Raw genomic sequence first — 26833 nt, 5'->3', positions numbered from 1 at the left:
TTCCCTCCCTGCTGAGTTGGGGGGCTGCTGAATTATCATTTCTCAGCTCTGCTAATGTGCTCCCTGCTGTGGGGAGGGATCATAATTCTGGGAGATGATTAAGTTTCAGATTGTTTTTCTTTGTGTTGTTGAAGATGAGGCTTTAATACGGTTCCTCCCCAGACAGGGTGCTTGGCCTGGCCCCAGCCTCCTGCTCCCATCCCTCCTCTGCTAACCCTCTCCTCTCTGATAGGCCAGGTCTAGGACCATGTTCCTCAGGGTTTTCTCTAAACTTTTGTGTGTGAGGGGGGTGTATGGACCTATCCTTGACTCAAATAGGAAGACATATAACGTAGTGGTGTGAAACACTGATTTTGAAGTCTGACAAGTCAGAATTCAAATCCTCACCCCGCTACTTACTAATAGTGTTACCTTGGACAAATTACTTCAACTATCTGAGCCTCAGCTTCCTCCTCTATTAAATGGAGATAATTTAATAATTTCCTCATCGAGTGCTTGTGTGGATTTAAAATGATAATGCATGTAAAGTGCTTTGCAGATTGCCTGGCTCATGGTAAAACTTGGCAAATGTTAGTGGTGGTTAGTACACATATACCCCATCCTGTCGGATCCTGCTTCCTCCATTCTCCCTTTGTTGTTAAGTTCAGTAAATGTGTATCTAATACCTACTATTTTCCAGACATGTGTGGCAGAGATTAAGTTATCCAGGAGTGAGGGGGTTGGTTTTCTTGCTTATCTGCCCTCAAACACCCCTTCATTTCTCCTTTCCATTTAAGTTCACTCCCATTACAGCCTCCCACCTACTTCTAGGTTTTCCTTCATTATTCCCACTCCATTCTTCCTTCTTTTACTGCAGTCTTAACACTTCACTTTGATTCTTATCCTCCTAACACGTATACATCTTTTACTTTCTATATTATTCTTCACCCCATTTAGGACCATCATCGTGAATAAAGGGGTTGAACTTTCAAACTAGGAGAGAGAATCCTGAGTCATGATGTGTGTGTGTAAGGGTCACACACGTTAATTCACATTCCATGGTGGATCTATAGCCAAATTCTGAACTCCCACATTTAAATTGTGTGCTTATGTGCCTGTCTATCCTCTATGTATAAGTCATGTAACCCTTGAAATATAAGTCTATTTCTTTGCCTACCTACTTACCTGCTCTGCCCCTGCCTGTATTTTTGTTATACTCTGAATGAGAAAGCCTGCTGATTGTTCGAGAAAAGAGGATGGTTTATAATAACATATTTTTGTCTCTGCTCACTGGCTTTCTACTCTTCACCACTCTTGCTTTTAAATCAAGTTTCTCAAAGAAGTCATTTCACAACTTTTGCAGGCTTGGTTCAGAGCAGAAAACAGAAACTACTCTAGGTATTTCATACTGAAGGGAATTTAATATATGGAATTAGGCGTTTACAAAAACATTGAAAAGAGTTGCGGAATAGACTCTTAGAAACTATTTCAAGATAGTTACTAATGCCAGGAGCACTAATACTGAGGTCATTATCAGAAAAATGGGGACTCAGAACTCTACCACTGGAACTATTGAATTAAAGACATATTGCCAAAGATGTGCCATCTAGGAATTAGGAAAAAGAGACCAGGAAGCTGGAATGGCTGTTGCAGGAGAACCTCATGTTTCCAGGATTCTGTTTGCTAACAGAAGGCCCAAAATAGAAGAAAGAATGCCTATTCCTCCTTTCTGCCTTCTAGTCGCACAAGTGCACTTCATTGTAAGGGAGTCAGGGAAATGTACTGTAGCTTTCTAGTCTCTGTAACATAGTAAAAAAAAGTAAGTATAGAGGACACATGCCAATTGACCATACTCAACACTAACTTAGACCCTGCCCTTTAGGAGTTCACAGACTAGAGGAGGTAACACCAGGATCAATGCAGGTTGAAAGGAAGAGCCAGAAAGTGTCTGTAACAGACCAAATTTCATCCACATGAGGTCTGGGACCTTAGTAGTCTTAAACTGATTCCAGACCTAATTTGGAGCTATAGAGCTCAGGCTCTGCTAGTCACTGGAGGAACAAAGCTAAAGTCAGTGCACTAGGGAGGGAGAGGCAGAGACCATGACCTAATGTCCAAGACAGTTCTCACTTCATAAAAGTTACTGTACACAATAATCCAGAGCCCTGAGTGCAGTCTCAAGAAAACAGGGCCCATGTTCAGTGGGAGCTTCTCCCTCACACTGACTGGTTTTGGTTTCTGTGGCCCTGTGTGGCCCACCTGTCACCTGGCTCAAGACTGTTGTTTCAAAATGAGCCCCCTAGCATCAGCATTAGGAAAAGAGAAGTGCAGAGGGAAAAAACTAAAGTGGTCCTATGTTTCAAGCAGGAGGGCCTGAGCCCAGGAGTGTTTTGCTGGGGAACATCGAGGAACTGGCACCTTTCCAGCTGTCTGTATCTGCTTCCTCCTGCAATTCCAAATGTTTTGGCATCTCTTCTCTGACTCCAGAAATCAAGAGCCAGGTCTAGCTGTTTCTAGGACAAGGAAATAGTGGCAGCTTCCAAGATCCCAAATAAACCCCCAGTCCATAAATGGCATCAGTTTATATCTGCTGAGTGAGTAGGAAAGTCTAGGGATAAGGTGTGGGCTGGCGTCTCCTCATGGGCTTAAAATGGAAGATAGTATATCCTGGTGGATAAAAGCATGGCCTCAAGAATCTTGTTCTGTCTCCGCTGTGTTCTCGTTGCGTGACCTGGGGCCAATGACTCAATCTCTCTGAGCTTGTTCCCTCTCTGTAAAATGGGAATAATATATACTTACCACATAAAATAGTTGAAGAATTAATTGAAATAATTATATATAAATATGTATAAAATGTTTGGCCCCGTACCTGGCATGTAGAAGCTTTCAATAAGTAGTACCTGGTAGTATATTTATTATTATTATCGAAACCATATGTTCTGAGCAAAAAACATCTTCCATCTTAATTACCAGGAAATATTTAGAAGAGGGGGTTCCTCATGCAAAGCTTGTTCCAGAAATACGAAGTCTTAGTCACGTTCTGGAAAAGTGAGGAGCCAAATCAGGCCAGAATACCCCTCAAACCTGTTCCCTACAGCTGAGAAGTCTCTGTTCTCGTGAATCCTAGTGCTGTCCTTTTGTGGTTCGATTGGGCATCTTAACATGCCCCAGGAAGGGGGACATGATGTCACCCTGGCAGGTGAGGAAGGGAGAGATAGGTGATATTCAGAGGCCCAAGATCGTAAGAGTTTGGAACCATTACTTGCACCTTTTGTGCCCCTTTCCCTCCTTTGCTTTCCTTTCCCCAAACCCTTCAGCTTCATTTAAATTTTATTAACTATCTACTATGTATCAGGTACTAGGCACTGGGAGTGCAGTGAAAAGCAGAGAAACAAGGCAATTCCTAACCAACTGGAGAACTCAGTCTACAGGAACCATAAACTATACGTATATAACTATACAAATAATTCCTTAATTACAGTTATATTAACAAAAGTGGAAAATGGGGGAACTTATCCTCTCTTATTAGCCTGGGAGAAGATGGAGCAGCAGGGAAGGCCAGATCAGCCCTGAAGAATAAGTAAGAGTCAACCAGCCAGGAAGAGGAGTGCCCTGGGCAGAGTGAATTTCTGCTAAAATGTTAGATGATAACTTTATAGTATGTTGCCTTGACCAGAGGTATTTGATTCTTAACTGGGGACTCCCAAAGGCGTATTTAATGGCAGGACTTTTGAGAGGCATGTTCTTCTCAGTAGCATCCAAACCCAACCATGTATGTGGCCAGGAAGCCTACTTCTGTGTATATAGTGAGGGTGAGTGTATGTGTGTGTGTGTATAGTAGTGTAAATGCATGTTTGTGACTGTGAATGTCAGTGCAGGTATGTATGAATAAATGCAGAACTATAACTAATAATTTTGACATCTGGGCCAAACAGTAGAAACATATCTTTAAATCCAGGGATACATCATCTCATGGGGGAATTGGGAGAGAGCAGAGAAGGAAAACTGTTTCCTCACATGCACATAGAAGCCCCTAGTAGTTGGATCCCTCACCCTTGACTTTGGATATCCCAGATCATCTATATTTTCCAATCATCTATATATGTCCCCCAAGTGTGGGGGCAAACTAGCCAGCCCTGCTAGGGGAAGCATTGGTGTTGAAGGAGGGATAAGAGGAGAGGCTTTAAATTTTGCACTGTCTTTTAGAATATTATTTAAAATGTTGCTCCCCTCTATATTTTTGTTCCTTGGTCTCTGGCGAGTGTACCTTTATTGAGACTTTGAATGTATGTTTGCACATATGTGTGTATGAGTGTTGACTTCATGTGCTTATTTGTATATGAATTGGTGTTTGGGGACTACAATGTAAATTGTGATAACTAAGAGCCCTGTGAATTTGGGGCCGGCAAGCAGGCAAGTTTGTGTATCTTTCCCTCTCACTTTGTCTGTCTTCGCTGATCTCATGAGAAGCAGGGGCTGGCATTATTTGCTGATCGGGGCTGAGTCCCTCCATATTAATGACAGACTGCAAATGTACTGACCGCAACACAGCAAACAGAAATAATATGCTCACATTCACCCCCATTCCATAAAGCAAGTGGAACCTGGGCCTATTGCAGTGAACGAGCTTCAATAATTCATTCCAGTTGCCAATGCGATATTGACAATAAAGCTCATTTAACACTGGAGGAGCCAGGGGAGGTAAGGAGCAATTATGCTTCACCTGCATAGGGTCGCTCTGCTAGCTCTCTGGTGCTACGCTGGAAAGCAAATCCCAGAGTGAGAAAAGAGCTGGGGAGGTCACTTGCCTCCTTCCCTCCTTGCAGTTGACTTTCTGAGGCTGTTAAGATGATGTTCTATTTTCTTCTTGATGATATTTTTAGAGACTTTCCACCCCCATCTCAGAAGTTCCCAGTAGTGAAGGAGGTGTTTCTTAGGTCAGACCAAGTTCTTTTCTGTATCTCTTTCTGAGGAATCAAAACCACTGGCACTTTCTACGGGATGTAACAGTTAGGGGAGTGAGGGTGAGGATTTTTTCTGGAGAGAGAGGGGACCTATGATTAATGTCTTAAGTGACAACCAACAACCCATTTGATTTTCTTCTGTCTCAAAAATAAAAATCACTCATTCAACATCCCAGAAATGATTGAGTGCCTATCTTCATTTACTTAATAAATGCTTAGTGAGCACCTGCTGGTGCTAGGTGAATCAAAACAGTCTGGATCCTCACCTTCATGGATTGGCGGTATAGTGGGAGCGAGAGGCTTTAGACAAATAACCACGTGAATAAGTATATCATTGCAAATTGTTACTAATGCTACTTATTTCTATTTGTGTATTCATGCGACCGTCAGTTCAATGAGAAAGAATAATAGTAAGGAACAGCTTTGGAATAGGAAGGCCTCTCTGAACCCTGGAGGATGAGTAGCCTGGGAAAGAGAGTGGGAAGACTAGACCAGGGAGAGGTAAAGGCACATGTTTAATGTTTTGCTTCTTGTTGCAAACAGATGATTAAACCTGACTAGGGCCTGGTGGGAGAAAAGGAATTTGAAAGAAAGATATGAGTTTAAATCCTGATTTTGCCACTTTATAGTTGAGTGGTCTTGAGCAAGTTACTTCTCTCTATCAAGTCTCAGTTACCTCATCTATAAAATGGAGATGATAACGTTTCCCACTTTATAGAATTGTTATGAAAAATTAAGTAAAGTAATATTCTAAAGTGCTTATCAGTGCTTGGCATAGGGTAAGTGTCAATAAATTACTATTATGGCTATTTTGATTATCCTCAAGTGCTCCAAGTTCTTTATTACCCCCAGGCTTTGGCACAATTTGTTCCCCTGCCTGGATCACACCCATTCTCTTTATTCGCTTATACTTATCTTTCAACGAACAGCTGAAATATACTTCCCTAGAAGGACTTTCCTGACCCCTATATCAGTGGCTCTCAAACTTTAATGCACCTAAGAATCACTGTGTGTGTATGTGCATGCACGTGCACACTTATTACAAAGCGGATTTCCATTTTTGACAAAATACCATGGTAATGTAAGATGATAACATTAGGGGTAACTGAAAGCGAATGAGAGATATACAGGAACTCTCTGTACACTCTTCATAACTTTTCTGCGAATTTAAGATTATTCCAAAATAAAAAGTTTATTTTAAAAAGCAGATTCCTATGCAAATCAAAATCACAATGAAATATCACCTCACATTAAATAATAAGTGTTGGTGAGGATGTGGAAAGATCCGAACCTTTGTGCACTGTTGGTAGGAATATAAAATAGCCACTTCAGTAAATTGTGTGGTGGTTTCTAACAAATTAAAAATAGAATTAGCATATGGTACAGCAACTCCACTTCTGGGTATATACCCAAAATAATTGAAAACAGTCTCAAAGAGATATTGTACACAGAAGCACTAGTCACAATAGCCAAAAGGTGGAAGCAACTCAAATCTTCATTGACAGATGAATGACTAAACAAAATGTGGTATATGTATATGGTAAGTGTCAATAAATTACTGTGTGTGTGTGTATATATATATATTCTCTAGCTGCACAGCTGTGATTATTGCAGCATTATTCAAAGTAGCCAAGATATGGAAACAACCTGTCTGTGAAAGAATGAATAGATAAAGCAAATGTGGTACACACACCACACACACACACACACACACACACACACACAATGGAATACTATTCAGTCTTAAAAACGAAGAAAAGTCTGACCCATGCCACAACATGGAGGACATTATGCTAAGTAAAATAAACAAGTCACAAAATAACGCATACTGTATGATTCCACTTATATGAGGTATCTGTATGTGTTATATGCCATTGAGTCAGCTCTGACTCCTGGCGACCCTATGAATGAATGATGTCCACTATGGCTTTGTTTATGGAGTCAATCCATCTCATATTTGGTCTTCCTCTTTTCCTACTGCCTTCTATTTTTCCTAGCATCATTGTCTTTTTCAAAGAACTCTGCCTTCTCATGATGTGTCCAAAGTAGGACAGCTTCAGTTTTTGTCATTTCGCCTCCAGTGATGTTTCAGGCTTAATTTTCTCTAAGACCCATTTGTTTGTCTTTCTGGTGGTCCAGGCTACCTGTAGAGCTCTCCTCCAATATCATATTTCAAATTAAATATCTAGAGTAGTCAAATTCATACAGACTGAAAGTAGAATGGTGGTTCCCAGGGGTTTGGGGGTGGGGAAAAAAGAGAGTTGTTTAATGGGTATAGAGTTTCAGTTTTCTAAGATGAAAAATTCTGGATAGTATTTGTTTGAGTATCTGTTCTCAGTTCTCTTGGGTATATATCTAGGAGTAGAATTGCTGAGTCATGTGGTCATTCTACATTTAACTTTTTAAGGAAATACCAAACTGTTTTCCACAGTGGCTGCACCATTTTACATGCTGACCAGGAATGTACAAGGGCTCCAATAATATCACCACATTTTTGCCAACACTTGTTATTTTACTTTTTACAAATTTTATTATAGCTATTCTCGTGAGCCTAAAGTGGTTTCTCATTGTAGTTCTGATTTGCATTTCCCTAGTGACTAATAATATTGGGCATCTTTTCATGTATTTATTGGCCATTTGCATCTCTTTGGATAAATGTCTATCCAAATCCTTTGCCCATGTTTAAATTGGGTTATTTGTTTTTTATCATTGAATTGTAAGAAATCTTTATATATTCCGGATACTAAAAACTTATTGGATATATGATTTGTAAAAAGAAAGAGAGTTTTTGCTTTCTTGATGGTGTCCTTTGATGCACAAAAATTTTTAGTTTTTATGAAATCCAGTTTATCCCTTTTTTCTTTTGTTTCTTGTGCTTTTGGTGTCACAGTTAAAAAACTATTGCCAAATCCAAGATCATGAAGATTCATCCTTATGTTTTCTTCTAAGAGATTTATGATTTTATCTCTTACATTTAGATGTTTGATACACATCGAGTTAATTTTTATATAGAGTGAGAGATAAGGATCCAATTTCTTTCTCTTTCCTTCTTTTTTTCTTTTATTCTCTCTTGTGCTTTTGGTGTCACAGTTAAAAAACTATTGCCAAATCCAAGATCATGAAGATTCATCCTTATGTTTTCTTCTAAGAGATTTATGATTTTATCTCTTACATTTAGATGTTTGATACACATCGAGTTAATTTTTATATAGAGTGAGAGATAAGGATCCAATTTCTTTCTCTTTCCTTCTTTTTTTCTTTTATTCTCTCCTTCTCTCTCTCTCTCTCTCTCTCTCTCTCTCTCTCTCTCTCTCTCTCTCTCTCTCTCTCTCTCTCTCTGACATGTGGATATCCAGTTGTCCCAGTACTATTTGTTGAAGAGATTATTCTTTTTCCCATTGAATGGTCTTAGCACTCTTGTTGAAAATCAACTGTGAACATAGTTGTATGAGTTTATTTCTGGACTCCCAATTCTATTCCATTGATCTATATGTCTATCCTTATGGCAGTATCACACTATTTTGATTACTGTAGATTTGTAGTAAGTTTTAAAATAAAAAGATGTGAGTCCTCCAACTTTGTTATTCTTTTCCAAGATTGCTTTGGCTATTCAGGATCCCTTGCAATTCCATATGAATTTTAGGATCAGCTTTTTTTTATCTCTGTACTGAGTCAAAAGCTCTGAAGGGCCAGCTACTGTTTAAATTTTTTTTAAATTACAGTAAAACACACATAACATAAAATTTATCATCTTAACCATTTTTTAAGTGTACAGTTCAATAGTGTTAACTATATTCACATTAATAGCAATACTAACAATAGCCAAAAGATAGAAACAACTCAAAACTCTTTTGATGGATGGATAAACAAAATGTGGTATATACACATAATGGAATATGATCCATTAATAAGAAGAAACGAAGTACTGATATATGATACAATATATTTTAATGAACCTCAGAAACATTATTCTAAGTGAAAGAAGGCAGACAGAAAAGGTCATATAGTATATGATCTCATTCATATGAAATATCCAGGATAGGTAAATCCATAGAGACAGAAAGCCGGTTAGTGGTTGCCAAGAGATGGGGGACAGGGGATTGGGGAGTGAGTGCTTGATGGGTATATGGTTTCTTTTTGGGGCGATAAAGATGTTTTCGAACTAGATAGAGGTGATGATTGTACAACATTGTGAATGTCCTAAATGCCACTGAAGTATATCCTTTTAAATGGCTAATAGTATGTTATGTAAATTTTATTTCACTTTTTAAGAAAGCAGATTCCTGGCCCCAATTCAAAGCCTTCAACTCTATATCTGGCACAAGGCCTAGGAATCTGAATTTTCTATAAGTACCTCAGATGCCTCTGATGCAGGTGGTCCAGGGACCATATTTTGAGAAACATCACTAAACTGTGTTAAACCTCCTCTTGATCCTCTCCCATAGATCCCCCAGCCTCTCTTTTTGTAACATACCTCATAATTGTAATTATTTATCTTGCACTTATTTTCCCCTGGACTGTGAACTCCTTGAGGTCAGGGCCCATGTCTTCCTTATTCATCATAATATTCCCAGCATTTAGAAAAGCACCTGCCATTACATGTGCTCAGTGTAGATAGGGTGAGTAGAACTACTGAACTGGATTAACCAGAATGGTCAGAGTAAAGGGAGAACATCCTAAGGAGTCTCTAGTCCAAGAACCCACAAATGAGATGGTGGGTCCAAGGTTTAACCTTTCCTCTCTCCGTGACTTCAACCATATGATGAAGTGTATCAGCCCCCGGTGTGGAAATCAGCACACTCTAGCTGGGAAAGGAGGCTTCCTCAGGACCCCAAACGGGGCTCCCTTATCTAGGGAGCTCATGGCCAAGCCTGGGCACCACAGTCTTAGTAGTAAGACCCTTGGATGCGGCATCCAGAGGGGCACACGCCTCTCTGTTAGCATCTGGCTGGAAGACTCTGGCCAGGTTTTCCTGGCCACCTAGCTGATCCCAGCACCATTTGGCAGGGTGACCGCTCTTACTCTTGGCTGCTTCCACAGTGCCTTAGAGCACAGTCAGCAGAATGGCTTCTCTCGCTGTCACTGAGCTGGGCCTGGTCCATCCTACTGTCACCCGTGATGACTTCTAAGGCCTCATCCACACTGCAGGAAGCATGATGCAGCCAAGAGGGTGTGGGTGAGACATCCTGGGGATCGGCTGGAGCCTTATGCCTGGGCCTGTCATATGCAGCTGTACTGATGTAATTTTCTTCTCACTGCTCTGAACCCTCTCATCCAGACACCTTAAAGTCTCCTTCCCCTCTGTGTCTTCTCTGAGGGGGGAGTGGAGTTTTCCAACTGCCTAAGCTTATGGCTGTCAGTTAACCCTAAATCAAAGCCCCCCACCCCATGCACACTTGCACAAGGAATACCACAAAAGTAGGAAGACAATGTGCTTCAAAGGAAAAATTAAGGCCCTTTCTTAATTTTATCATTTTCTTAATTTTATCATTTGGTCTCCTCCAAGGCCCCAAGTCTTTCCTTCAACACCCAAAAAAGACACTTCTCATGGCAATCTCAAGGATAAATCATGTAGCCAACGTATAGGCTTTAGTTCAAGAAGAAGGCAATAGTTTCATTCTAGGTGGTTGTTGAGCAAAGTGAACAGGAGTGCCGGCCCACACCATCTGATTCTCTTCAATAAACATATTTTGAGGGCTGACTTCCAGTAAGGCACTGAACGCATGCGGAGACACCATATCTGCTTACCACACATGGGAATTTCAGAAAATACTGTACATGAATGAAGGGTTAAGGGCATGTGCACCTGCGGGGTGAGCTTAGAACCAAATTGGAGAGTTCCTATCTTGCCCTGCAAGGGAGAGTCCCACGTAGCACATGCAGAGAAGCTTGGGCTAGATGAGATATACATAGGGAATGAATATATAATCAGTTTATACTTCATAATGGAGGGTGCAATGGAATAATGTCACACTTTGAGGAATCTCTTCATTCTACTCAGGACTAGAGATTACAGCCTTGGGCCTTCACAAGGATGGGCCTTATGGGGCTTAGTCTGAGGAAATCGTGGTTTCTTGCATTCAAAGGTTCCCTTTAAATGGTTTACGGGTCTCTTAATAGCTAAAAACACCCTCAAATAGAAGGGACTGCCCTGTTAGGGGATGAGTTCTCTGCACCTGTCAGGGAAGCCTGCATGGATGAGGTAGGAAACCTAATGAGATGACCTCTAGTTTCCTTTCAAATCGGGTCCTATGTTCCGAGGTTAAATGGGTATTGTTCTAAGGTGTCAGACATTCTGAATCACTAACTTCTAGTCTTTTCTTCCGCCTCATAGATAAGAGGGCACTCCCTTCCTGCCAGGCAGATGGCATATCCTGGGAAACCTGGAGGAGCATCTGGGAAGAGGTTGGGGTTGAGACACGACGAGGATCAAAAAGACATTAGAGTGTATTCTGGCTCTGTCCAAGCGAGGCAAATCTCTTAATTACTCTCAGCCTCAGTTTCCTCATCTGTGAAATGTAGCTGTATCCAAAGAAGAAATAATAATTATCCTCATTTTATAGATGAGGAATCTGAGGCTTAGAGAAGTTGATTTGCTCGAGAATTCTCTATATAAAGTAGTCATGATTCAAACTCAGACAGTCTGACTCTGGAGTTGAAGCTCTTAATTACTAAGAATCACCAGTGCAGTGGAGGATGGGGGATGGGTTGGAGGGGGAGAAGCTCCTCTAACACGTTTAATGCGGACATTCACTGTTAGATGTTTCCTGGTCTCCAAAACTGTTAAACCAAGAGCGCGTTTTAGCGTGAAGGGAACGCAGTAGTGTGAGTGGGCAGGAAGGAGAAGAAACAGACTCTATGTGACTGGACTCAGTGCTATTTCTTTCTTGGATTTACAGCCTCGGGCAGGCCCAAGCAGGAGGCGTAGGCTCTGCTTCACTAGGGATGGACTTGGAGCAAGCAGCCTTCCGTGCAGGGTACCACTGACTCTCCCTTCTCCCCGCAGCCAGGATTGGGAGGAGGAAGGAGGGCGTGCAGCGGTTGCTTAGTTTATGCTCCTCCAGAGCTTCAGAGCAAGATTTCCCCCAAAAGCCATATTAAATAAATAAAAGGAAATTCAGCAGATGGGAACATGAATCAATGAAAACTCCCATATGAGTGCAAAGATTTATGTCAAAAAACAAAACATCAACATCTGGGAGCCGCCGCGTCTTTTCTTGGTTGCTCGTTTGGAATGGATTCTTGGTGTCGCTCTTTGCCTCTTTCTGGCCCTGGGAGAGGACAGAAAGAAATAAAGAATGAAATCATTTTTTTTTTTAAATAGTCATTTTTAATCAGAAATGAACACTGTTTTTCTCCTCGAGGTTGGAGGGAATGTGATGACCCAGGCGGCGGGGCTGCGGCGCTTGGCCCGGGGATGACAGGGAGATAGAGCCCCCTGCCGGAAGCCGAGGGGCTCCCTCCCTCTCCGCCCCGGCGGCCCTCTGGGGTCCATTACCTCCAGATCTCACAGCGGCCGCGGCAGCGCGAGCGCGCACACCCAGCGCCCACCGCACTGCGGCCGCGCTCCACGGCTCCGCGGTGCCCGCGTCCAGACCCGTCACGTGGAGGGGGACCCGGCTGGGCGCCATTACGTGTCCACACTGCCTGCCACCCGGCCTGCTGCGGGGGGCGCTCATCTGGCCAGAGCTAGCCTCTGCTGGGGTTCCCCTAGTGGGGTGAGAAGGATCCGGCACATGTGGCCGCAAAAGAAGAAGGCAGGCCTTGCGGAATATGCGGCTCAGGTCTAAGACCATACTGAGCTCCTTGGCTGGGCCACGCAGGGGTTAAGAGGGCAGGCTTTTGATCCTGATGTTAGAGTTCAAATCCCAGCTCCGTTCCAGCCAACTGTGTTATCTTGAACAATTTAAGTTCCCTGAGCAAGGGCTTCATTATTTGTACAGTGGGAATAGCACCAGCCTCCTACTGGAGTTGTGAAAAGTAAATGAGGAAACACATGTACTTAGCACAGCGCGCACATACATAACATTGAATAAATGTTAGCTATTGTCATTAGGATAAAGTCTCAAATTCTCATCATAGCCTACAAGGCTCTGCATAATCCATGCTCCCAGCTCTGTGGCCTTGGCAAAGCTCCTGACCCCCTCCATCACTGGCTACAGCAGCATGAACCTTGTCTTCCATCTAGCAGCCTCGTTCTCTTCTGTCTCAGGACCTTTGCATATGCTGTTTCCCCTACCTAGAAGACTCTTTTCCACTCTCCACTTCCACCCAGTCTGCTCTTTCCTTGGGCCTCGGTTTACTTGTCACATCAATCTCTGGGCTGTGGAGGGCTACCAGTCCATGACCTGTTAGGATCCGGGCTGCACAGTAGGAAGTGAGCAGCAAGCCAGTGAGCAAAGCTTCATCTGTATTTGCAGCCACTCCCCAGCACTAGCATCACTACCTCAGCTCCACCTAAGATCATCCAGCATTAGATTCTCATAGGTCCCTGGTGCCAAAAAGGTTTGGGATCGCTGATCTAGGAAACTCTCCCTGATCCTTCCCTCCCGCTCTGCTCTATGTTCTCATAGGGGAATGGGTTTCTCTTTGCTAGCAATGCTCCTAGTTGAAATATATCATCAGTTTTGTTACATGTTTAATATCTACCACCCCTGGACAGTTCACTCCATGAGGCCAGGAACCTATCTTATAGCATTCACTGTAGTAGCCCCAGGCCCCAGGACAGGGACTGGCCTAAACCTTCTATTTGTGATGAATGACCCAGGGTAGGTGGTGGGACCCTGAGTCCAGAGGGAATCTTAAGTCTTCTACATTGTTTCACCAATTCCTTGAAACAGTAAACATGTATTTATTAAGCTCATGTATGTGCCAGATCCTATGATGGGCACCAAGGACACAGATCCATACAATGCTATCTCTGACTTAATGGCACTCATAGTGCAATGGTAGAGACAGACATGTAAACAGAGGACAATACAGAATGAGTAGAGACAGCAGTCAGGGCGTGTGGGGGGAATGGGGATGGCTGTTCCTGTAAGGACAGGGCCCTTGGCTCTCAGTGATATAGGTGGACTAAGCTTCCTGCTTTAACTGCATTATCTTACTAAAACTCACAACTGTTACATAGACCTATTATCATTCCTATTGTACAGATGAGGCATAAAGAGGTTAACCAACTTGCCAAGGGTCACAAAGACAGTAATGGCAGAAGTGACTTTAGAACAGGGACATATTCTGCTTCAGAGCCAGAGCTCTTAACTACTTGGCCACTCCTGTGCAAACAGCTGTGAGGTTACCCTCTGTTCCCACAAACCCTGTTCTGCACAGGATGAGAGTGGGCACTGCCCCTCACCACATCCCTGCTGGTAGGAATACTGCTACCCAGAAGCAGAGAAGGAGGTGGGAGTGCCAGGCTGAGGGCCGGGTGAAAGCTGCTCCCCACATTGAGCTTAATGAGGAATGTTCACAGGGTGGCAAAGGGGTTCTGCAACGGCTCAGCTGAAAACAGGAGCGCCTCTGGCTTCTGTGCTGCCAAATCCCCAGTGCTGGGGGGAGGCCCCAGCCTAAGCCCGGCTCCGCACCCTGAAGGTGCTGCTCTCACCTTTCACACCCATCTCAAAGCTCCACTGATCCTGCTACATCTCCTCTCACCAACCCCGGGGCTTTTTTTTAAAGGTTGGATTCACATCATTTGTTCTCTTAACAGCAGCCCAGCCTGCTCTCTTGGATTCTAAGACAGCCAGTAAATGGTTTGGAGGCTTACAGGGGAACTGTTCTGAGTTTTCTTTGCTGAGGCCTAGCTGAAGCCTCAGGTGGGGATGCCTTTGAAGATCTGATGAGACCACTCCTCTTTTTCAGGGAGTCTGACCCTCTAGGTCTCAGAAAGCTGCATCTTCCAACAGTACCTAGAGAATTCTGACAGGTGGATCTAAGGTCAGAGCAGGACATTTAATGGAAAAGTCTAGCAGGTGACATAAAACTAGAACTGTCAGGAAAGAGAACAAAGGTAAGGCTAATAATTGTTGCCATTTATTGGGTCCTTTCTAACTAAGCACTTTACATGTGTTTGCTCAGTGAATCCTCACATCAACCCTGTCAGGAAGGGGAATCAGTTTTATCCCCATTTCATAGATGAGGAATTGAGGCTCAAAAATTTCAAGTAACTTTCCCAAGTTCACACAACTAGAAAGTGGTGGGAGATTCAAACACAGGCCATTAGGACTCTGGAATCTAAGCTCTTAACCACTCTACTCTCATTTAGGGGTCAACAACAGAGAAGGTAGCTCAAGAAAAGAGCAATGAACAGAGAACTGAATGTGGGCGATATTCATACTCAGGGTCAGGAGGAGGAAAAGCAAGATAGGAACAGAGCAATCACGGGGTAAACAAACATGGGAGATACAGTACAAAGGAAGCTGGAGAGGGGATGGATTCAAGGGCCTGATGAAAACATGGTGATTTTTATAGGACCTGGTGACTAGCTGGGTTTGGGGACACCTTTGGGATGTCTGTGCAGATCATGAGAAATCCAGAAAGCAAGCTAGAGAGAGAGAGAGGACTCACTTCATTGGCTCCTGAGCGTACCATCCTATCTTTCCTGGATTCCAGCTGCATCCTGCCTTTGGGGTATATTAGATGTCCCCTCACTCTTCTGTATCCTGATAAAACTTTCCTAAAGAGCTCTAGCTTCAATGAGTTTTTCATATTTGTGACAAGAATCAAAACTAATGTAGGGGAGGGCAGAGAAGGGAGTTGAGCCAATCCTGAGTTCAGGATTTCTTTTCTGAATGGCTTGGGGAAATGATACAATTGACAGAAACAAGGAAGTGGGATGATGAGGTGGTTTTGTATGTGAAATTTAAGGAGTGGATGGTCAACTGAGTCAAGTGCTCTGGAGATTGATGAAACAAAAGCCCAATGGTGGTTAATGAGATGGTCTTTGATGACCCTTAGTAGTGACATCGGTGTTAGAAGAGCATCCATAGAAGCTGGGAGACAAAGCTGAAAGTGAAGGACTGGGAGGCGGTATGTATGTTGCTTAAGAGATCTAGCGGTAGAAAGAAGGAAACAGAATGGTAGCTGAAAAGGGAAGGAGATTCAAATAAAGGATCGCCCCCCCCCACCAAGATGGGAAAGGCCTGTGTATATTTCATAGGTAGAAAGAAAAAAATAGTAGAGAGATGTATGCTTTGGCATGAGGGTCAGGATAATTATAGACAAAGTTCTAGAAGAAGCAGGAAGAGAATGGGACTGAAAGCAGAGTTTGGCCTAGAACAAAGGAAGAGACAGACCTCTCCAAACGAGTCTCTATTCTTGTCATTTCTTCTAGCTCATATTCATGCCTTATATTTATTTGTACAGTGTGCAACTAAATAAATGTCCACAGCTGTACTCGCAGCTGTTCTCGTTAGATCCTTCATCATCACCATTTACTGACCATGTGCCAGGCAATTTATATGTTATCTCATGAGAAGGGTACAATCATCACTCTCATCTTTCAGATGAGGAAACCAAGGTGAAAGATATAATTTACTTGACTAAGGTAACTCAGCTGGTGAGTGGAAGAACTGTGTTGGATGCCAGGCAGTCCAATTCCAAACCCAAGCTCCTCTGTGCTGCTTTCTGAAACCCAGAAGAGTTGAAAATGGTTGCTCTTTTAGTACTGTTTGACTTTGTACTAGAGTAGGTATTCTCTTAACCAACCACTACTTAACTGAGGGGTAAATTCCCCTGAGCCTGGCATGCTTCCTGTTCTCCTTAACATACTTCACACAGGTATAAATTGTTTGATCACTTGACCAACCACATGTTCCTACTTTTAGATCCTACTAGGTAGCAGGCTTTTTAGGACATGTTCATTTTAAAATTCAAAAACGAAAACAAAAACTTGTACAAAGGAGCTAGCATTTTTTTTATGATAAAAATTCCCACTAATAAAAAGCAAAAAGTACTGATAGCAGTGCTGAGGTGGTGACTCAGCCTTCTCAGTGAAGAAGGTGAGGTCACTGGCTAGGAGGGACAGGGTGAAAAATGAGGGCTTGACCCCTCTAATCCATCACCCACTCAATAGCCAATAGCCTTTTTCAATTCCTTTTGGCTTGATCACACCTGCTTCTTTTCTTGATGTCCCATGCCCTCAGGACAGAGTCCAGACATCTTGGGGCGGGGAGGGGCTTACAAGACTTTATGACCTGGCCCCATTTACCCCTCCAGACTAAAGGTCTATCACTATCCTATAACCACCCTCTGGCCCCCACAGACACGCTGATCTTAAATTGTGCTCTCTTTGTCTCCCTGGGTATTTGCATCAGCTATTTCCAGTCTGAATTATGTTTTCCTTTCTGCTTCTTCATCTGGCTAGTTCATCATTCAGATTCATCAGTTTAGATGTCACTGCCTCCAGGAAGTCTTCCTGGAAGTCTTCTTAGGACTTCCATAACTAGGTTATATGCCTCCCCTGGGTGTTTCCATAGCATCCTGTACTTTCCTCACTAACGCACTTGCTAGTCTCCAAAGAGATCTTAAGCACTATTCAAGCCTTTGTGTCTTCTCCTCCCACACTGATTCTGGGTTGATCTTGTGAATTGCTTTAACCAACAGAGTGCACAAGTGAAACTCTGCGGGTTCCAGGCCTAAGCCTTAAGAAGCCTAGCGGCTTCTACTTTTGTACTTTTTGAAGCTCTGAGCCACCGTTTAGGGAGTTCAGCTACTCAGCTGGAGAGGCCATGTGGAGCACAGACTACACGAAGAAGCAAAGACGCGCAGCCTTTTCAGTGTCCTAGTTGAGCCCTCATATGACTCTAGCCTCAGCTGCCATCTGATGGGAATCTCATGAGAGACCCCAAGTGAAACCAGCAGAATTGCCCAGCTGAGCCCAGTCAATTCAATGATTGTTTGAAGCCACTAAATTTTGGAGAGTTCGTTATGCTGCAATAAGTAACTAAAACATCATTATGTGTTTTAACTGTCTACTGAGTTTGTTCGTCCTGATAGACTATTTTCTCTGTGAGGGCAGGGACCATACCCATTTACATCATTATGTGTTTTAACTGTCTACTGAGTTTGTTTGTCCTGATAGACTTTTCTCTGTGAGGGCAGGCTCCTTTCTTCAGCCCAGTAGGCCTCATTACTCCCACCTCCCCAAGCCTCGGGGCCTGGGGAAGGCCGCTTCCCTTTCCAGTCTCCACGGTGTCTGCAAGATCCTCCTGCGCCACCGAGGCCGCTCTAGCCCCGCTTCCCAGGAGGTTCGGCTTGGCCACAAAAAATTGTTATTTACTCAGAACATTCTCCAGCACAGACTAGGCTCTCTTAACGTATCGGATTAATGCAAATTAAGAAAGTCTACGAAAGTGAAGGCAACAACAAATGTCTAGACCCCTTGCTGTGGTGAGTACTTGGTGGCATCAACAAAAGGTGATTAAGTGGACACCTGGGCAGTAGGTTCGCTTACCTTTGAAAAGAAATTAAGTCAAATTGACTTTGGGCCACAAGCCAAAAACAGAGCAATCTTGGGAGCAGGAGAAGAGAACGGTTGATGGTTTAGACCTGGAAGTTCAAGCAAAACTAAAAGCAAGGGAACGAAGTTGCCATCCCCAATGGTGCTCCTCTGGGGTGCTCCTCTGGGGTGATCTGGTGTGTCAGTGAGGACTCCAGCTACCCTCGCCATCTACCCTCACGCATGTGGTCTGTTAGTGTTCTCAGGCATTTAGGGACAGATGTCATTAGGCTATTTTACATATGAAAACACATGATCTTCTTCAAAAATTTTCAAGTAACTTCAAACACAGAGGGCCCTCAATGTTTGCATGTGGAATGAATACATTTCCATTTGAATCAATAAATCCCATGATTGGGGTCTGGTGCTCTTTGTCTAAAATCATAGCAGCACAAGGTGTCAAGTTAACAGGCATTGTTTGAACATCTTCTGTGGACAGACAGTTTATGTCAAGTCTGATGTGGGATGCAAAATGGGAAAATGCCATCCCTGCCCTGAGGGAGAGCACTGGAGAGACTAGACTAACACAAATAAGATAATTAAATAACGGGACAACATATAATTACTGCTAAATTGTGTGGTAAGAAATTAAGTGCTACAAAAATTGGGAAAAGCGGAGAGTAGTGAGGGCTCCAACAGTTGAGGAGTCATCACTGAAGCACTGGATGTGGCTGAGCCTGGAGGAATGAAATGAACTAGACAGGCTGAAAGGAAGAAGGGTGCATAAGTCCTGGAAACAGTGTTGAACCAGCATGCTTGTTATTTTGAGGTAGCAATACAAGGAATGTCAAAGGTGGGTGTCTCAAATCCCAAAGCAAAGATATTTCTGAATAGTTATCCAATATTCACACTTCTGGGCCTGTATTTATCGTTTCTTCTGCTTGCAATGCCTTTCTCCCTTCTCCACCTGGCAAACTCTTACTCATTTAAGGGTCCAGCTCAAATGCAATTACTTTTCTGAATCCTTCCATGGTATTCCATAACCCAGTGCTCATACTTCTATTGGAATATATCTATTTCTTTTGTCTACTCATCTCTTCTAACATTACAATTAATAGCAACTTACATTTACTAGGCTCTTACTATGTGCCAGAAACTATGCTAAAAATTTTAAATATACTGCTTTATTTAAGCCTGAAGTATTATTTTTTCTATTTTATAGATTAAGAACCTGAGGCTTAAAATGGTTAAGTAAACTGCCCAAGAACACATAGCTAGAAGGTACGAAAGCTGGGATTCAAACCATTTGTGGAAATCTCGAGGCCACAAAACACTGGGTCATGTGTTCTTGGAGGCTACAAATGCTCTTTATGTCCCCTCAGATTTTAGGATGGTGGCTGACATATGGCTCAAAAGTTAAACATATTAATACAACTGTCTAGTTTTATTAATTGCCTGTCTACAAGTAGGTACCCTGGTACTCTTTTACTCTGGGTGGAGACTTCCACCTACCCATAAATCATGCACCTGGGGGAAAAGAGGAAGTCTAACCACCTTACAATTGAATTTGAGCGCCTTTATTTTATAGAACACATCGATGACATTAGCTGGGTCTGAAGATGAGAGCTCTGATTAACAGATGTGTGTATGAAGGGGTCTCCTCTTAGGTATTTTGAAAGCAGAAACTCAAGTGGTTTCTGTCAAACCAGTTAGGATCAGTCGAGGTCACTCCATCTGACCCTATCATAACGCACATTGAGGCCCAGATAAGGGAAGGGGTCGGCCAGAGGTTACATAAGAAAACGAAGCCGAGCCAGAGTTAGAGCCCCAGAATCAGAACCCTGCCTGTTCCATCGCCTACCCAATCGGACACCGGCCTTGGACTACCGGCACCGTTCGTCGGACCCTAAGGCTCCTTTCTTCTGCCCAGTGGGCCTCATTACTCCCACCTCCCCCAGCCTCGGGGCCTGGGGAAGACCGCTTCCCTTTCCAGTCTCCATAGTGTCTGCAAGATCCTCCTGCGCCACCGAGGCCGCTCTAGCCCCGCTTCCCAGGAGGTTCGGCTTGGCCACCTCCTGCTGCTCCGCCCCCGCCTCTACGCGCTCTCCCCATCCTCTTGCGGGCGGCAAACCACACCTCCTCCCTGGGGCGCAGGGACCACATCCTCAATGCCCTTGCCGCAGTTCGCTCCCGCTAGCCCCAAACACGCCTACACTCTCACTTCCTTTCACTGAGACCCGTCCTTCCGGCTGGGCTCCTTTCTAATTGGCTGCCTGAGAGCTTCCTTGGGGTTCAGGCACCCGGAGGGCGCCACAGCGGCCGTTCTAGCTGTCGTCTCATGCTTTGGCCTCGCTCTTTCGGCTGCGAGCCTCTATGGCACTGGCGACGACATGTGGCGCCTCCCGGGACTCCTGGGCCGAGGTAAGGGGGCGCCGGAGCCGCGCGTCTTGAGGCAGCGGACTCAGTACTGGAGGAGGGGGCGCGCTTGAGGACCAAGCCAAAGCAGTAGTGGGCGGGGATAGAGCTGAGGAAAGGCGGGACCTCAAGGGGCGGGCTACACCCAGAATGCAGGAACGTGGGGTTTGGGTGGAGCTAGTGGGAAGAGGTAGCGCTTAGAGCCAACGAGATGGGTGGGATTATTGAAAGGGGGAGGCCAAATAATGAGATGGTGGGCCAGCCAAAGAAAGGAGTAGAGGCCAATGAAGAGAGACGGGATTTAGAGAGAAAATGCTCCAAACATTGATTGAGTCTGTGTATGAATGGTCATTTTAGAACAGTGGTTGTTAGCACTAGGAGAGCATCAGAATCACTTGGAGAGCTTTTTCAAAAGATAAATGTGCCACCCTGAAGTATCTTGGTTTTTTGGTTCTGAGGTGGCGCCACAGAACCTACTAGGCAAAAGATTCCTACGTGTATCCTTGTTTAACACCTCTGCAGAGGCAGATGCCAGTCAGTGATTCTTGGGTTTCTAGGGTGGGACTCTGTCAAAGGTCAGAGGGAATATTGGTGGGGCTGCCATTGCTTCAGTCCTGTTCATATCAAGGTGACTAATTTTTGTTCTGCACAGCTCTTCCCCGTCTGCTAGGACCTGGTTTCCGGGGAGTGACCTCCAAAACCACCAGCCTAGATGGGCCTCAGGCTGCCTCCTCTACTCCGCTGGTCCAAGTGCCAAGCTTTGACAGGTGAGATCCTGTCGTTCTATCACCCATCTCCTCTCTTGGCCTCCCTCTCCCCCTACTTGGGACAGAACTTAATGGTCTCTATTACATCATCTAGGTCAGGCCCCCATGGTCCAGGCACAAGCAGGGGCCCAAGATCCCATGGATGGAAGGATGCCTTTCAGTGGATGTCTGGCCGTGTCTCCCCAAATACCTTGTGGGATGCCATATCGTGGGTAAGGCTTCATCAGCCTTGTTTTTGACTTTCAGTGTGGAGGAGAATGATTCTGCATGGAAGCCTAGAAAATACCTTGTGGGATGCCATATCGTGGGTAAGGCTTCCTCAGCCTTGTTTTTGACTTTGAGGAGAATGATTCTGCATGGAAGCCTAGAATCAAGAGCTAGGGCATCATTGTGCCCGCATTCAAAATTTGAGTAGCTCATGGCATTGGAGCATATTTGGAGAGGTAGTGCCATGCTCCATCTACCTGTCCTCCATGTATTTATTCCTCCTTTTAGTCAGCAAACATATATTTAACACCCTTTCTGAGCCAGGCATTTTTACTAGGCACTAGGGACATAGCAGAGAACAAGGTAGATAATGATTTTTGCCTTTGTGGAGTTTATAATAAATAATGCTAAATAGTTAAAACTTTATTCATGTAAAGCGTTATATATGCATTATCTTGTTTAATCCTTACAAAGATCTTACGAGGAAGATATAACCTCCATTTTATAGATGAGGAAACAGGCTCTGAAACTTTAGGTAACATGCTTAAGATCACACAGCTATTAAGTAGAGGAACCAGATAAGCTCTGGAGCTCATGTGCTTGGCTACCATGCTCTACGGCTTGGTTGCTGAACCTAGTATGGCTTATAAAAGCACTTAGTACAGATACTGGCCCATATAGTTGCTCAATAAATATTGAATTTGATCTATTAAGTGAGATGTTCAGTAGCAAACACTAGGTCTAATAGGGCAGAATCTTTGTCTTTCACGTTCTGCTTATAAGGTCTTCTGATAAAGTTGGCGCACAAATTCCTCGTGTCTGTCACATCTCATCCCTATCACTTTCATGCTGTGTACTTTGGGCAAGTGACTTGACCTCTCTGAGCCCATTGTCTCATCTGTTAATGGGTGTCATCAGCAGGTCTGAGCCTGGAGTGTCTCTCAACAGGGGCACTTCTGTCTGGGGAGCTGTGGACTAGAGATATAATAAACCCTGGAGTGGGGAGCATTTTCCCTTTTTGTCAAAGATCAGAACCCTGTGGTAATCCCACAGTCCTTTTGAAACTGGGCCTGGATCCCAGGGGTCCTTATGCCATCCCTCAGCGCTGTCACTACTGCCCATGTGAAAGGGCCTGAGCACAAGCTGTCCCCAGTGCCATGGATACTTGTCCACTATTGACAATGCAAGCACTTTCTCTTCAGCTCACACATCACCCCGATAGAGTTTCCTGTCTTGTCAGGCCTCCCTCTTATACTCTGTGTAAACCCTAATTTGTTTCCTTCCTGGCATTTAGCATAATTTGTAGTTATTGTGTTTGTTTTCTGTGTGCTCGGATTTTGTTTTTCTCCCTCAATGAAGATATACCTACCTGGGTTATAAACTCCATGAAGGCAGAGACTGTTTCCATCTTATTTGCCATTGTATTCAGTGGCTGTTGCAACAAAATTAGTATTTGGATGTCATTTCCATTGCATAATGCATGCAGGGACAGGGAAAACCAAGTAGTCACTGGTCTAGGTTAGGTCTTCTGTAGACATGTTGGAGAAGAGACACCTTCAACAAGCCTGTACTTGTGAATGTGTGTGTAGTGTGTGGCCTGGTCAGCGAGGAAGGGAGGAGTTGTGTCAAATTGGAGAGAGTGAGCTTGGTGGGAAACTCTGACCTGTTGCTGCATTTGTGGCCAAGCCCCAACTTACCACATTATCTTTTTGCCTACTTAGACTTTATTTATTCTGCATTTATTCAGTGTGTATATCTTAGCAATGTACTAGGCGCCAGGGATACATTGGTGAGGAAAATAGATGTGGTTCCTGCCCTTGTGGTGCTGAAAGACAAACATGAGAGACCGACCTTGGTGGAATAATTGTAGAGATGATTACTCAAGTACCAGTGTGATCAGGGCTCCAGAGGGGATGTCTGGGTGCTGTGAGAGTGTGGAGTGAGAAAACTGCCCCATCTAGGAGTCAGGAAAAGCTTCCCGAAGTAATGTTTGAGCTGACGGCTAAGCCTTGAGCTGACTGGTGAAGAGATGTGTTTCTGATGTGCTGTCTTTCCCAGGGCACTCTGGCTGTGCTGGCCCTGCAGCTGGCAAGGCAGATCCACTTCCAGGCATCCCTGCCAGCAGGACCTCGGCGAGCGAAGCGCGGCTCTTGGCGCAGTCCCCTGGACTGTTTCCTGTCATCTCCCTTGTGGCGTCCGAGGCCCTGTGAGTTCTCAGTCCTGGGGATAGGAGGGCTGGGCTGGGAGTTTCTCTGGGTCAGGAAGTATCTCTGGACACACCTCAGGAAAAGAGCCATCAGCAGCTCCTTGCCTTTCCTATCTGAAGTTAGAGGAAGGGGAATGTGAGGAAGTTCCATCCATGCAGGGTGTGGGCCACACCTACCTTCCAGTGCCCTCCCATGCCCTCCCATCACCTTCCATGAAGGGAGCCCCACAGGGGTCCAGGATACTTTAGATCTTGCCTACCCCTCAGCCAGTTAGGTCATTCTCTGTTCAGTCATTTGTTAATAAATGAATCTTTATTGAGTAGCTATTATGTATCATGGTACAGAGGCAATGCAGTCTAGTGGTTAAGGGCTCTGGAGTCAGATTGTCAGGTTTCAAGCCCCAGAGCTGGTACATATTAGTCCTGGGTCCCTGGACAAGTCACTTTTAACTTCCCTGTGCCTCAGCTTCTTCATCTGTAAAATGGGGCAATAATAAACTTCACCTTATAGGTTTCTTGGGAGGACTAAGTGAGTTAATACATGTCAAGCACATAATAAGTGCTCAGTAAGTATTTAAGTTCTTGTTCTTATTATTGTAATCATTATCAATATTATCGTCAAACAAAGTATTAGGTGCTGGGGCTATAACAGTGAGTAAATAATGTAGCTGCTTCCCTGTTGCTGGAAGAAATCAAGCAGAGGGAGGATTTATGCTTAGGGCAGAAGATCAGCATAAATGTGGGTCCCTCTCCACCCCTGTGGAGGGAAGCCAGTGAAGGAAATGGAGGAGGAGGTGAGAGAAATGTCACGGGAGTTTCCAAATTCTTCCTTTGTTTCCTAAAACTTCAGGGAGGACTCAGTCAAGCCCAAGCAGGCTGTGCTGGTCCCCTTCTGACATGACTGCTCTTGCTGGCTCTTTCCAGTGCTGCGGAGCTACATTTTCCCCAGTCATGACAGCCCAACTCCCAGGCTCACTGGTCTCAGGGACCCCAGGCTGAGCCAGGAAGAACCGTGCACTCAACCCAAGAGCCACTCCTCACACAGCTCCTTGAGAGTAGCTGGTCTTCAGGATCTTTCTGAAGAAGGTATGTCCCCACCTAGAATGAGTAGAAGGCAGGGGGTAGTGGGGAGTTGGGCAGATGGACATTCGCTGCTGCATATGCTAGGACTTGGTATTCCTGTGAGGCCCTATGCTTTCTGGGGCAGTTCAGAATTATCGCGGTTCCTGGCAGTGGTGCTGGATGAAGGGGCTGAGTGGACTGGGAGAGTGGGAGAAAAGGGGAAGTGACACCTTCTCCTTCACCCTGGCTGGGTGTCGGCCATTTCCCTTGCAGATCTGAGTGATAGCAGCTTCTTGCATGCCAGCAGTAGCTTCACCTCCAAGGCAAAACCAGTCCAGCCTCAGCCCGCTAGTGAAAAGCAGGTATTGTCCAGATTTGGTCACCCGGATCTTCACAACATTGACCTGGGCAGGTGGCAATCCCAGTGAACCGTCCCACGATGAGTCTTTATATTTCTTCCCCAGGAACAAGATAAATCAAAAACGCTTTCCCTTGAAGAGGCTGTGACTTCCATTCAGCAGCTGCTCCAGCTCAGTGTCTCCATCGCTTTCAACTTCCTAGGTAAGTAGATTCTGCCGCAAGGCAGGCGGATGGGAAAATGGAAGGGGTCTGGGGAAGGTCAAATAGAGTCAGGGTAGGGAGTGGTTTAAACCAGAGAGTTTATTTTCTCCCAGGTAGGTAGACCAAATCAGGTAAGGTGGCTCAGTGGTGTCAGGGATCCTTTCTCATTCAAACCTTTCTGCCATTCTTAAAACTGGCTCCTATCTTGAGGTCCTGTTTGGCTATTCCAGCTCCTGCCCTCATATTCATATACTAGCCAGCCGGAGTGGGGACAGTGGGAAAGCTAAAGGACCACTCCTTCCCTTTAAGGACATGACCTAGAAGTTGCACAAATCATTGTCTGGAATGTAGGCTTATGGCCACTCCTAGTCGTAGAGGGGACTGGGAAATGTAGTCTATAGCTGAATGACTGCCTACTTGAAAATTCTGTTATGTAAGAAGGAGAAAATAAATCTTGGAGGACATCTTGTGTTCTCTGCACACATAGGCAGGAACATTCTCCTGAGGTTTGGAGCAGGCCCCCAAGTGCACGAATAGGAACTTCTTACCCACATCTGGGAACTCTAGATGCCCCTCCATCATTTGTCCTGGTCTATGCAGTGACTTGGCTTAAGTTTCAGGCCTTTTGATGTGGAAACCCAGACTCCCAGCAGCCTCTGTTGGAGTCTAGTGGGCAGGTGGATGAGAGGCTGGGACTCATTCAGAACAAATTTATTGAGTATTCATCTTTTGCTCAGCCCTGTTTTAGGTGTTGGGGATATAGTGTTTCAAAGACAGAGTCCTTACTCTCATGTGAGTTGAGGAAGAGAAAAATAATACATTAGTAAACAATAAGAAAATTTCAGATGGTGATAAATATTGTGGATAAAATTGGACAGGAGAATGTATTAGTGATTTGTCCAAGGAGCAACTTTTGATTTGGAAAGCCTCACTGATGGGGAGATCCTTGAGCTAAGACCTGATTGACAAAAGCAAGCCAGTCTTATTTCCATCTGGAAAAGAGCTTTCCAAGAAGCAATAACAACAAGTGCAAAGGTCCTGAGGCAGAATTGAGTTTTGCTTGTTAAAGGAACAAAGGAAAGGTAAGTATGTCTTAGAGATTATGGGGAGAGTAGAAGATGAAATCAGAGAACCAGGCAGGGGCCAGATCAAGTGAGATTTTCTCAGTCATGGTAGAGTGTGAATTTTCTAAGTGAGACAGGAAACCATTTGGAGGATTTTACACTGGAGCAGG

At 44.4% G+C, this 26833-nt stretch overlaps 1 protein-coding gene across 3 annotated transcripts in view; it reads left to right on the top strand.

Annotated features, from left to right (window-relative positions):
- The first annotated feature begins 20633 nt into the window (after positions 1-20633).
- DELE1 (DAP3 binding cell death enhancer 1) overlaps positions 20634-26833 on the top strand; it is a 13584-nt gene continuing 7384 nt past the window's right edge. For 2 of the 3 annotated variants that reach the window (XM_015598167.2, XM_015598168.2), the window contains exons 1-7: positions 20634-20802; positions 21449-21563; positions 21658-21775; positions 23829-23976; positions 24901-25062; positions 25297-25400; positions 25503-25599. In XM_015598167.2, coding sequence (XP_015453653.1) covers positions 20772-20802; positions 21449-21563; positions 21658-21775; positions 23829-23976; positions 24901-25062; positions 25297-25400; positions 25503-25599 — 775 coding nt within the window. In that variant the 5' untranslated portion in view covers positions 20634-20771. The remainder of the gene's footprint in view (positions 20803-21448; positions 21564-21657; positions 21776-23828; positions 23977-24900; positions 25063-25296; positions 25401-25502; positions 25600-26833) is intronic. The other variant, XM_006922992.3, reaches the window with a different exon arrangement.

This window comes from Pteropus alecto, unplaced genomic scaffold (assembly GCF_000325575.1).
Source record: "Pteropus alecto unplaced genomic scaffold, ASM32557v1 scaffold78, whole genome shotgun sequence".
In the NCBI taxonomy this organism is placed as follows: Eukaryota; Metazoa; Chordata; class Mammalia; order Chiroptera; family Pteropodidae; genus Pteropus; species Pteropus alecto.
Note: the sequence above shows the minus strand (reverse complement) of the source record. Positions and strands in the feature narration are given on the sequence as shown.